General features: G+C 46.3%; 1 protein-coding gene across 4 annotated transcripts in view; it reads right to left on the minus strand.

The window, feature by feature from the left end:
- The window catches only part of LOC134213608 (mucin-22), a 171598-nt gene that overhangs the window by 109408 nt on the left and 49239 nt on the right, over positions 1 to 12951 (minus strand). The window contains exon 1 of one of the 4 annotated variants that reach the window (XM_062692831.1): positions 841 to 876. The exons of the other annotated variants lie outside the window; for them this stretch is intronic. Coding sequence (XP_062548815.1) covers positions 841 to 861 — 21 coding nt within the window. The 5' untranslated portion in view covers positions 862 to 876. Of the gene's footprint in view, positions 1 to 840; positions 877 to 12951 lie in introns of those variants that run through there. 4 annotated transcript variants of the gene reach the window in all.

Raw genomic sequence — 12951 nt, forward strand, 5'->3', positions numbered from 1 at the left:
TAAAAGAAAGTATTCCGAGCCATAATACCTGGGTTTGAAAGTACAAATTGTGCAAGTTGAAAGTACAAATCGTTTTGCAAAACCTTCGCTATCTTCAAGTCTTTTGTTTATACTTTAATCAGTTTTCTTTTTTGCTAGTTTTTTTCACCATCTTCTGGCAAAGGAATGTAGTAACATCCCAAAGATTTAAAAATAACTTTTCTTTGCATACTTTTCGGTGCCTAAATATGAGCAGATCGAGAAGCTTGCATCACAGCACCATACAAACAAAACCGTTATGCAGCACTGCTGGCCGGTGGGCATCTTCGCTCGCTTGGTCACCGGTTTTGATTGCAAATTCGCGAAAGAAACGGAATATAAACGGTCGTACACCGTCTTCCGCGCGACTGCTTTAGTCAGCCACAAGAACTGAAGCGTGTAGAAGTGAGTTGAATCGCGGAATCGCATTGTTTTGACTCGACTACTCTTTACCTAAACTCTGTTTGTGAGCTCGAGGGACAATATTGTAGGACGACTCCACCTGAGGCGGTACATACTGAATATTGCATGCTGCTTTCGGTGGCTGGTTCAAACTTTAATAAATGATATCGATCACACAAAGTACGTGCTTATTCGGCTAAACTAGACTCGTTTGAACACGTTTTGTTAGTATATGTGAGAATATTTTGTCGTGTGGAATGCGTGGGAGTTATGGTTTATATTGGTGACTGACTGGCTTTAAGGAGGATTTGTGAAGAATCGAAGGTTGGAAGGAAATGGTTATGTGAAGGTGAATTTTAATTTTACTGGCTGTAAAGGAATGTTGAAAATGTTTACAGTGAGTTGCGGTGAGTTGTTTACCTTAAGTTGTTTGCGTACCATGAAAATCCTTGCACAACTTCTAGTTAGTGATTTTAAACATGCTCATAGAATATAACTGGTGGCCCATCATACCTGGAAAGGAGGAAAATATAGAAGATAATTAGTTTAACATTTTAAAGCAATAAAAAAAACTAAAACTTGACTTGCTGAGAAACTCAATATTAACAATGGATAAGATAGAACTACAACTGATTCATCTGCTCCATGGTAATTATTCCAATAAATCAAGTACAAACGTCAAAAAACCTGCAGGGATTGGTAAAAAAGGATTAAAATGTTGAATTTCAAGTTAGCATAACTTCGCAGAAAATAAATCAATGTCGATAAAAGTGAAACCGTTTCTGTGAACATCGTCTTGCAAAACCAGAAGTCTTCACATGGTGCTGATGAGCTACCAATTTGATCATATTCCCTGGACCGGTTTTACGGAAACTGTCATATCTCCGTGTGTTCCAAGCAGATTCCAAGTCTGTAATCAGCATTGACCACGGAAATGTTTAAACAATTTCCATAGAAAAATATTCAAAAAAATTTTCAAAAAAAAAATTTACAATTTTCACGGGAAACTATTGAAATGAACTGAACTCGATTAAAATTCGAAAAGCTGGAGAATTTTTTTTATTCATTTTTTTAAATCAATACCTATCAATTGTAATTACATCGGAAATATTTTTTATTATTGTAATTGAATTAAATAGATTTCGACGTTATAAATTAATTTGTTCTGCGTTACGCAAAAGTAATTGTTAAGTTGTCGACATGGCTTGTGTCTCGGCTTAACACTTACTTACTTGATGGGGTACAGCTCTTCGATGAACCTACGCCGAATGGAATATCCTTCTCCACTGGACTCGATCCTGGGCCAATCGCTTCCAGTCGCCCTGAACATTGAGCGCCCTCAGGTCCTCTCCAACTGCAAAAAGCCATCGTGTACGCGGCCTTCCACGAAGCCTGCAGACTCTTCCGGGTTCTCTACTAAATGTTATCTTCGCTTGACGTTCTTCCGGCATACGAACAACGTGACCAGCCCACCGTAGTCTGCTGTGTTGTATAAGCTTAATAATATCCAGCCGTTTATACACCTGGTACAATTCGAGATTCATGTGACGCCGCCAGAGGCCGTTCTCCTGTTTACCGCCGAGTATTGTCCGCAGCACCTTACGCTCAAACACTCCGAGAGCTCTACGATCAGGCTCCTTTAACGTCCATGTCTCATGGCCGTACACACTTAGTTTTTCTTTCTCGAGCTCGGCAAAATCGGGCACCGCTGTACCTCAGTAAATTTCAGAACAGAAATTCGGCAGAAAAATTGGTTTATTACTGATTTTTGGCAAAATATTTACAATATCTCTGCAACTGAAACATCACTTTTACTGAGATCTCGGCAAAAATCATGTTTGCTGAAAATCGGCGGTACCCTTCTTCTTCTTCTTATTGGCATTACATCCCCACACTGGGACAGACCCGCCTCGCAGCTTAGTGTTCATTAAGCACTTCCACAGTTAATAACTGCGAGGTTTCTAAGCCAAGTTACCATTTTTGCATTCGTATATCATGAGGCTAACACGATTATACTTCTATGCCCAGGGAAGTCGAGACAATTTCCAATCCGAAAATTGCTTAGACCGGCACCGGGAATCGAACCCAGCCACCCTCAGCATGGTATTGCTTTGTAGCCGCCCGTCTTACCGCACGGCGGTACCTACCTCGGGAAAATAAACAAAAAATGCTGAGATCTCGGCGAAAAAAATTAAGTGTGTATAAAGCCACTGGAAGAATCAGAGTAGTATATAGCGCGAGTTTTGTTTTCGTTTGCAGACTACGGGCCTTAAGCTGGTTAGGAAGTCCGTAATAAGCCCTATTTGCAGCTGCAATACGCCTTTTCACCTCGCGGCTAACATCATTATCGCACGTCACTAATGTTCCAAGATAACATTAGCTTGACTACCATTAACGGCTTAACACTATGACGATTAATTACTATGAAGGCAGTCTTATTCAATATTTCAAAGTATAATACTGGAGAAGTACTATGTTTTGAAAGTAGCTCCCGATGATATGGTACGGTAGCATTTCGAGCTGGAGTGACGAAAACTCAATTGCCTCCCAGCCTACGCTGTTGACGGCTTTTTTGACATCTAGGCTGCATTCGCAAAAAAGCGAATACTTCTCCTCTTGCGTTGGATTACCACCTCCGCCGTGATGATCACAGCTTTGAAGGCATCCTTTTGCGATAACAGTATTGATTGATCGACAGACCACACAGCGCTCCTCTGGTCTTAGCTAGTATCACCCTGTAGGCATCGCCCCAAGGGCTGGTGTTAGCATTCTGGCAGCTACTGTCAAATCACGCTCTTTAGCTCATATAAATGCCCTTGTTGAGGACAGACATCACTGCTGTGAACTCTGTCCGGCGTTTGATCCTAGACTCGTCTGCACGGGTTTTTAATTTTTCTTCTTGCCCTAAGGCAAGTTGTCCGCAGGCTTCCCGAGCAGGACCTCGATAACAGAAATTGGTATTATTTAGCCTTGCATAAGAGGTAAAATACCAAAACATAATACCAAAAACTTACATGCAGAATACTTGAGGCATACCATGCTTAGGTATTTCAATATCAAACGAATAATAATTGGTAATGCATTTGGTATTGAAATTCAATTTAATAACTGAATAAACTCAGTTGAATGGCTTGAGTATCGTGCATATTAGTTTTTGGTATTATTCCTTTGGTATTTTACCTCTTATGTAGGGCTAGTTCATAACAGAGTATGGTATCAATAACAGAATTAAGTATTATTGACACAATTTCTCCTGCTCGGGTTGCGATATTCGGGTTCCACCAGAAGTTTGGTTGCCCACCGTTTCTCAGTAGTTCTTTTATCGGTATTGCCGCGTCGTACGCACGTGATAGAACGGCAGTTAGTTCATCCCTATTTAGGCCTAAGAGGCAAGACAGAGTAAACGCGACGAGCGATGTGACGCGACGCGACTCACGTAAAAGAATAACAATCATTATCAACAGGCTGTCAAATTGCACTGTCGCGTCGCGTCGAATCGCACCTCGCGTTTTACTCTGGCTTGCCCCTAAGGTGTTGTCCTCTAGCCTAAGGACTGTGCCTAAGGCGATGCCTCCACAATGTCCGAGACATTCCACATGCGGGCTATATAACGTTGTGCATACCATGGCTAACCTTATAGGGGACTTCAAAGTGATCGTTATGATGATCGTCCACATTTCAGTTCAGGTCACTCGTCAACCTAGGACTAGAGAATAATCGACTGTCACGTGCGTCGACACAGTTCTTACGAATCGTACTAGTTTGGGGCTAGAGGCTCCAATAGGATTTGTCCTATAGTGGTGATGCAGCAGCGGATACCCCATTCCACTGCCAAATAACGGCTTCTTATCTACCAGGTCTGACGGCACATATCAGGCCCCGGTAAATTGTCGCAAACTAGCGTCGTATGGCTCACCACACTGTATTTAAGACACAGTTTAATCCCGATCAGCACGTTGCAGTCCCAAGATTTGTGCCCAGCTTCAAAAAACCTGGAGAAACGGTGGTTGGTACATGGTTACGGGATATACCGACCAACCCACTTTAAACTTCCCAGCTTTCAGGACCGGATTGGCTTCCACCTGGTAGTCACTATTAAGACAGATCGAAGATGACGCTACGCCAATACCATAGTGTGACCTGACGGCGATGGTGAGGTCCTCCGCAACCAGCGGGTGGACCACTTCTGTGTACAGTGCCCTTACTTTCTTACCGGCCCCTAGGACCTACTGTGCCAGTTCCTTTTTCGCGACGATGCGCCGTTAGAATGGGCTCACCTTTTAAGCACCAGGATCATCTCTCCCAGCCTGGTGCATCTAATACTGTGGATATCATCCTCCACCCTCGATAGTTTCTTTGCACTATGCATCGACATGAAGATGTCCATGTACTTGAACTTATCCATTTTGAGTTTTCGTCCCTAACCTTGGTAAACTTTCAGAAAGCCCTAGCCCTTCCTTCTATCCACCAGTTGTCAGGGACCATCATAGGATTCCATGTCTCGAGTTCAATGGTTATGTCGGATAACTTTTGGCCGCCAGCTGTAACATGCCTGTCGTCGAAAGGCTGTCTTGCCCTATTCGAGCGTGTTTCAGCGTGTCATCATCCCTATCGCTTAGGGCGAAGTCTGGTGACAGCAAATCTTGTTCCCTCTTGGTAACCTAAACAGTCTGCCGAAGTTTTAGCTTCAGCTAAAATTGTTCTTGCCACATGGGCATTGACGCAGTAGTTGGTGCACTACTGTCCGCTCCTCTTCGGTGGAGACCTCATCACCATCACCGTGCACCATGGTGCCTATTGTGTTACAGAGTAGGGCAAAAATTCTCTGTGATTTTTCTCTAGGTTCATCAAAAAAGACATTAAAATCAACCTATTAGTCTACAAAGAGCTACTAAAAGACATTTTAGGTCATTGCGCAAGTACACGTTTCGTTAAAAACGAATAGATGAGGCAGTGGATAACCAGTGGGTAACACGCGAGGAGGCGAACTAACTAAAAATGTAACAAATCTTTGGATCTTTGTCATTATTTTCTCCGTCAAAAACAAAGCTTTGTCGTTGGTTCTCTTTTGTCGCTTGTTTCGTATGCGCATTCCAGAAAAATTAATTCCCTGCTTCTAGATTTAACAAAAATGTTATAAAATATGTTTTCAATTGATCCAAAGTATAAAACGATGTGTTACTTACTCAGAAAAGTCCAACCCCGTACCGCTTACCGGTTTTAATTAAATTGCGCCTAGAATTTTTGAGAAGAGTTTTAAAAACTTCTCCGTATGGTTTCCCGTGAAGATTTTTTCGATTATCATCTTTCTGCTTCTTCTTCTTCATACAACATCAAAGCGCCAATCAGCGTGAGAAATTTCAGATCAGCGGCGTGACAAATTTCGAACAGCGGCGCGCCGATGCAAAAATGTTGGCGGCAACGACGCACATCTCTACACACGGAGTATTTAGGAGGCCTTTCGTACAGACTACCCAAGTAACAATTTCCCTGCTTCTTGGATTTATTTAATTCTTATAGCGGATTTATCATAACAATCGCCACAGACTGTTGCTCAGTTTTATTGTCAATCTTATTGCTATCAATAAATCTCTTATAAGTATGCTGAAAAAGCTTCAAACGTCAAACGCCTATTAATCTTATGAACAGCTCTACGGTAGTGATGAAGAGCGTGATAAACCATATTTTCAAAGCTTGAAAAAGGCTACAATTTTTGGTCCTAATGTGGTCAAATGGATTACCCCAATAAGTATATTTGCATTGCAAAGAGCTTATGACGGTGTTCAATAAGAGCAACATTTTCCTGATCGAAATTTGAGATGGCCATGTTGAAAATGGAGAAGCATTTTAAGTCAATACAATTTATCCCTGAAATTCATGATTGAACAATGTTTCCACCGCGTAAAACCTTTTTTTGTGATTGACATGCATAACAAATATATTAGGGAGAAAAACAAATTGATTCAATTGAGATCTACGATAACAACAATTAAAATAATTTCAATTTAAATGTCCAGAACTACATTATTTTGAGGGCGCGTGGTGTTCAATCTTATTTTTTCACTAGCCTTCACCATAAAATTAAACGCGCACCTCATTTGGATAGAAGTGAATTAAAAAAACAATCCTGAAAGAAAATTATTTTATAGTCATCCTCGTCATGATCGCCATCAACAATTTATTTTGTTATCATTTTCCAGCAAAGTTTTGTTTCCCTTTTTATAAGCAACATTTTTGACAGCGGCCGCATTCCCTTTTTTGCGAGTGGTTTAAAAAGGATTTCTAAATACTTTTATAATAGGTTTTTTTTTACACGATTTGGTTTTGGTCGTTTAAGACCTTCAGCGTCAATGAAACAATGAGTTAACCCCACTAAAAAATTCACAAAAAATCAAAGAAAATTCAGGGGGTATTTAAAAAGCTGTAAAAGTTCAGGTTAACTGAGAAATTAATGAATTCCAACCGTGTAAAAAAAAAACCTGGGTGTATAGTGGTTATCTAGAGAGGGCCACTTGGCCATATCTTACTCTTATAGTGGCCATCACAAGGTTGTCATGTAATAACGGGTTTTATTGTTCGATCCTATTATTTTTTTTTCTTGAAAACCATTCCTAGAGTGGAATAAAACTTAAAATGTTACTTGGGTAGGGTGGTCCGTACCAATACCGGTAAAATACAATGTTGATTGACAAACTTCATGTTAAAATTATTGCTTGTTGAGCTGGGCAAAGTGAAACTTAAGTGAACATAACATACTGAGTGATTCATCTTCCAATTCGCCTCGGATTTTGTTGCCAATTTTGTCATATGCTGAGAATACCCTCTCTGGTTGAACTGAAGGTGGAATCAGTGTCAAGTAGTTGTCCTTGATCCTTTCTGATTCATAGTAGTATAATTCTTTAGGGATTGCTTGCAAGAATACTGGGGCAACAGGCAATGCAAGTGTTTTGCTCTGTTGAAGTCTGTTTACGAGTTGTTCTTAAACTGATAAGGCAGAAAAATCATCCATAGAGGTATCTTCTTCGTACCGATCGTCAGGTGTGATCGTTGTCTCAGCTTCAACGATCGAATCTGGAATTATTGAACGCTTCAAGATCTCATCTCGATGTCTTGAAGAAAATGCCAAAATCGTTTTTGATTAATTGCTTTACGGCAAGATTGTTCAAAAAAGCTTAAAGATCGGCGTATTCTGATCGTCTCTCTTGGATTCGTTCTTTGAGACCATCGAATAAGTTGGCGGCAATGTCTTAGGCTTGATTTGATAATTGTTCCAACATAAAATGGAGCGCCCGTCGGTTTCATATAGAGCAGCGGTTCTCAACCTGGGGTACATGTACCCCTGGGAGTACCTTCGCATGCCCCAGGGGGTACCTCGGATAAAAATGCGTAATGGCGGATGTATTACAATTAAAAAAATCTTAAACCTCATTTCAAGAGGCTCGGAAGCCTCCTTTCAAGAGCCTCGGAAGCCTCCTTTCAAGAGGCTCGGAAGCCTCCTTTCAAGAGGCTCGGAAGTCTCCTTTCAAGAGGCTCGGAAGTCTCCTTTCAAGAGGCTCGGAAGCCTCCTTTCAAGAGGCTCAGAGCCTCCTTTCAAGAGGTCAGGAAGCCTCCTTTCAAGAGGCTCAGGCCTCCTTTCAAGAGGCTCAGGCCTCCTTTCAAGAGGCCTCGAAGCCTCCTTTCAAGAGCTCAGGCCTCCTTTCAAGAACTCGGAAGCCTCCTTTCAAGAGGCCTCAGAAGCCTCCTTTCAAGAGGCTCAGAAGCCTCCTTTCAAGAGGCTCAGAAGCCTCCTTTCAAGAGGCTCAGAAGCCTCCTTTCAAGAGGCTCAGAAGCCTCCTTTCAAGAGGCTCAGAAGCCTCCTTCAAGAGGCTCAGAGCCTCCTTTCAAGAGCTCAGAAGCCTCCTTTCAAGAGGCTCAGAGCCTCCTTTCAAGAGGCTCAGAGCCTCCTTTCAAGAGGCCTCAGAAGCCTCCTTTCAAGAGGCTCCAGCCTCCTTTCAAGAGGCTCAGAAGCCTCCTTTCAAGAGGCTCAGAAGCCTTCTTTCAATAGGCTCGGAAGCCTCCTTTCAAGAGGCTCGGAAGCCTCCTTTCAAGACGCTTGAAGAGGCTCGGAAGTCACCTTTCAAGGGGCTCAGAAGCCTCATTACAAAAAGCTCGGAAGCCTCCTTTCAAGGGGCTCGGAAGCCTCATTTCAAGAGGTCCGGAAGCCTCCTTTCAAGAGGCTCGGAAGCCTGCTTTCAAGAGGCTCGGAAGCCTCCTTCCAAGAGGCTCGGAAGCCTCCTTTCAAGAGGCCCGAAAGCCTCCTTTCAAGAGGCTCCGGCCTCCTTTCAAGAGGCTCAAAGCCTCCTTTCAAGAGGCTCAGGCCTCCTTTCAAGAGGCCTCAAACCTCCTTTCAAGAGGCTCAAGCCTCCTTTCAAGAGGCTCAGGCCTCCTTTCAAGAGGCCTCAAGCCTCCTTTCAAGAGGCTCAGGAAGCCTCCTTTCAAGAGGCCTCAGGAAGCCTCCTTTCAAGAGGCTCAGGCCTCCTTTCAAGAGGCTCAGAAGCCTCCTTTCAAGAGGCTCAGAGCCTTCTTTCAAGAGGCCCTCAGGAAGCCTCCTTTCAAGAGGCTCAGGGCCTCCTTTCAAGAGGCTCCAGAAGCCTCCTTTCAAGAGGCTCAGAAGCCTCCTTTCAAGAGGTCAGGAAGCCTCCTTTCAAGAGGCTCAGCCTCCTTTCAAGAGGCTCAAGCCTCCTTTCAAGAGGCTCAGAAGCCTCCTTCAAGAGGCTCAGGCCTCCTTTCAAGAGGCTCAGGAAGCCTCCTTTCAAGAGGCTCAGAAGCCTCCTTTCAAGAGGCTCAGAGCCTCCTTTCAAGAGGCTCAGGCCTCCTTTCAAGAGGCTCAGGCCTCCTTTCAAGAGGCTCAGAGCCTTCTTTCAAGAGGCTCAGGAAGCCTCCTTTCAAGAGGCCTCGGAAGCCTCCTTTCAAGAGGCTCAGGCCTCCTTTCAAGAGGCTCAGAAGCCTCCTTTCAAGAGGCCCGGAAGCCTCCCTTTCAAGAGGCTCAGAGCCTCCTTTCAAGAGGCTCAGAAGCCTCCTTTCAAGAGGCTCAGGCCTCCTTTCAAGAGGCTAGAAGCCTCCTTTCAAGAGGCTCAGGCCTCCTTTCAAGAGGCTCAGAAGCCTCCTTTCAAGAGGCTCAGAAGCCTCCTTCAAGAGGCTCAAGCCTCCTTTCCAAGAGGCTGAAGCCTCCTTTCAAGAGGCTCCAAGCCTCCTTTCAAGAGGCTCAGAAGCCTCCTTTCAAGAGGCCTCAGGCCTCCGTTCAAGAGGCTCGGAAGCCTCCTTTCAAGAGGCTCCGGAAGCCTCCTTTCAAGAGGGTCCGGAAGCCTCCTTTCAAGAGGCTCGGAAGCCTCCTTTCAAGAGGCTCGGAAGCCTCCTTTCAAGAGGCCTCAGAGCCTCCTTTCAAGAGGCTCAGGAAGCCTCCTTTCAAGAGGCTCAGAGCCTCCTTTCAAGAGGCCTCAGAAGCCTCCTTTCAAGAGGCTCCAAGCCTCCTTTCAAGAGGCTCAGAAGCCTCCTTTCAAGAGGCTCAAGCCTCCTTTCAAGAGGCTCAGGAAGCCTCCTTTCAAGAGGCTCGAAGCCTCCTTTCAAGAGGCTCAGAAGCCTCCTTCCAAGAGGCTCAGAAGCCTCCTTCCAAGGGCTCAGGCCTCCTTCCAAGAGGCTCAGAAGCCTCCTTCCAAGAGGCCTCAGCCTCCTTTCAAGAGGCTTGGAAGCCTCCTTCCAAGAGGCTCGGAAGCCTCCTTTCAAGAGGCTCAGAGCCTCCTTTCAAGAGGCTCAGAAGCCTCCTTTCAAGAGGCTCAGAGCCTCCTTTCAAGAGGCTCAGAAGCCTCCTTTCAAGAGGCTCAGGCCTTCTTTCAAGAGGCTCAGGAAGCCTCCTTTCAAGAGGCTCAGAAGCCTCCTTTCCAAGAGCTCAGAGCCTCCTTTCAAGAGGCTCAGAAGCCTCCTTTCAAGAGGCCTCAGAAGCCTCCTTTCAAGAGGCTCAGAAGCCTCCTTTCAAGAGGTCCGGAAGCCTCCTTTCAAGAGGTCCGAAGCCTCCTTTCAAGAGGCTCAGAAGCCTCCTTTCAAGAGGCTCAGAAGCCTCCTTTCAAGAGGCTCAGAAGCCTCCTTTCAAGAGGTCCGGAAGCCTCCTTTCAAGAGGTTCAAGCCTCCTTTCAAGAGGCTCAGAAGCCTCCTTTCAAGAGGCTCAGGAAGCCTCCTTTCAAGAGGCTCAGAAGCCTCCTTTCAAGAGGCTCAGAAGCCTCCTTTCAAGAGGCTCAGAAGCCTCCTTTCAAGAGGCTCAGAAGCCTCCTTTCAAGAGGCTCAGGAAGCCTCCCTTTCAAGAGGCTCAGAGCCTCCTTTCAAGAGGCTCAGAAGCCTCCTTTCAAGAGGCTCAGGCCTTCTTTCAAGAGGCTCAGGCCTCCTTTCAAGAGGCTCAGGCCTCCTTTCAAGAGGCTCAGAAGCCTCCTTTCAAGAGGCTCAGAAGCCTCCTTTCAAGAGCTCAAGCCTCCTTTCAAGAGGCCTCAGGCCTCCCTTTCAAGAGGCTCAGAGCCTTCTTTCAAGAGGCCTGAAGCCTCCTTTCAAGAGGCTCAGAAGCCTCCTTTCAAGAGGCTCAGAAGCCTCCTTCAAGAGGCTCAGGCCTCCCTTTCAAGAGGCTCAGAAGCCTCCTTTCAAGAGGCTCAGAGCCTCCTTTCAAGAGGCTCAGAAGCCTCCTTCAAGAGGCTCAGGAAGCCTCCTTTCAAGAGGCTCCAGAAGCCTCCTTCAAGAGGCCTCAGGCCTCCTTCAAGAGGCCTCAGCCTCCTTTCAAGAGCTCAGGAAGCCTCCCTTTCAAGAGGCTCAGCCTCCTTTCAAGAGGCCTGAGCCTCCTTTCAAGAGGCTTGAAGCCTCCTTTCAAGAGGCTCAGAAGCCTCCTTTCAAGAGGCTCGGAAGCCTCCTTTCAAGAGGCTCAGGAAGCCTCCTTTCAAGAGGTCCAGGCCTCCTTTCAAGAGGCTCAGAAGCCTCCTTTCAAGAGGCTCAGCCTCCTTCAAGAGGCTCAGAAGCCTCCTTCAAGAGGCTCGGAAGCCTCCCTTTCAAGAGGCCCAAGCCTCCTTTCAAGAGGCTCAGAAGCCTCCTTTCAAGAGGCTCAGAAGCCTCCTTTTAAGAGGCTCAGGAAGCCTCCTTTCAAGAGGCTCAGGAAGCCTCCTTTCAAGAGGCTCAGGCCTCCTTCCAAGAGGCTCGGAAGCCTCCTTCAAGAGGCTCAGAAGCCTCCTTCAAGAGGCTCAGAAGCCTCCTTTCAAGAGGCTCAGGCCTCCTTCCAAGAGCTCAAGCCTCCTTTCAAGGCTCAGGAAGCCTCCTTTCAAGACTCCCGGAAGCCTCCTTTCAAGAGGCTCAGAGCCCTCCTTTCCAAGAGGCTCAGAAGCCTCCTTTCCAAGAGGCTCAGAAGCCTCCTTTCAAGAGGCTCAGAAGCCTCCTTTCAAGAGCTCAGGCCTCCCTTTCAAGAGGCTCAGAAGCCTCCTTTCAAGAGGCTCAGAAGCCTCCTTTCAAGAGGCTCAAGCCTCCTTTCAAGAGGCTCAGGCCTCCTTTCAAGAGGCTCAGGCCTCCTTTCAAGAGGCTCCAGCCTCCTTTCAAGAGGCTCAGAAGCCTCCTTTCAAGAGGCTCAGAAGCCTCCTTTCAAGAGGCCTCAGAAGCCTCCTTTCAAGAGGCTCGAGGCCTCCTTTCAAGAGGCCTCAGAGCCTCCTTTCAAGAGGCTCAAGCCTCCTTTCAAGAGGCTCAGAGCCTCCTTTCAAGAGGCTCCAGCCTCCTTTCAAGAGGCTCAGAAGCCTCCTTTCAAGAGGCCTCAGGCCTCCTTTCAAGAGGCTCAGGCCTCCTTTCAAGAGGCCTCAGAAGCCTCCCTTCCAAGAGGCTCAGAAGCCTCCTTTCAAGAGGCTCAAGCCTCTTTTCAAGAGGCCCAGGCCTCCTTTCAAGAGGCTCAAGCCTCCTTTCAAGAGGCTCAGAAGCCTCCTTTCAAGAGGCTCAGAAGCCTCCTTTCAAGAGGCTCAGGAAGCCTCCTTTCAAGAGGCTCAGGCCTCCTTTCAAGAGGCTCAGAGCCTCCTTTCAAGAGGCCTCAGAGCCTCCTTTCAAGAGGCTCAGAGCCTCCTTTCAAGGGGCTCAGAGCCTCCTTTCAAGAGGCTCAGCCCCCTTTCAAGAGGCTCGAAGCCTCCTTTCAAGAGGCTCAGCCTCCTTTCAAGAGGCTCAGAAGCCTCCTTTCAAGAGGCTCAGAAGCCTCCTTTCAAGAGGCCTCAAGCCCCCTTTCAAGAGGCCTCAGAAGCCTCCTTTCAAGAGGCTCAGAAGCCTCCTTTCAAGAGGCTCAGAAGCCTCCTTTCAAGAGCTCAGCCTCCTTTCAAGAGCTCAGAGCCTCCTTTCAAGAGGCTCAGGCCTCCTTTCAAGAGGCTCAGAAGCCTCCTTTCAAGAGGCTCGGAAGCCTCCTTTCAAGAGGCTCGGAAGCCTCCTTTCAAGAGGCTCGGAAGCCTCCTTTCAAGAGGCTCGGAAGCCTCCTTTCAAGAGGCTCGAAAGCCTCCTTTC

Source organism: Armigeres subalbatus, chromosome 2 (genome assembly GCF_024139115.2).
Source record: "Armigeres subalbatus isolate Guangzhou_Male chromosome 2, GZ_Asu_2, whole genome shotgun sequence".
NCBI lineage: Eukaryota > Metazoa > Arthropoda > Insecta > Diptera > Culicidae > Armigeres > Armigeres subalbatus.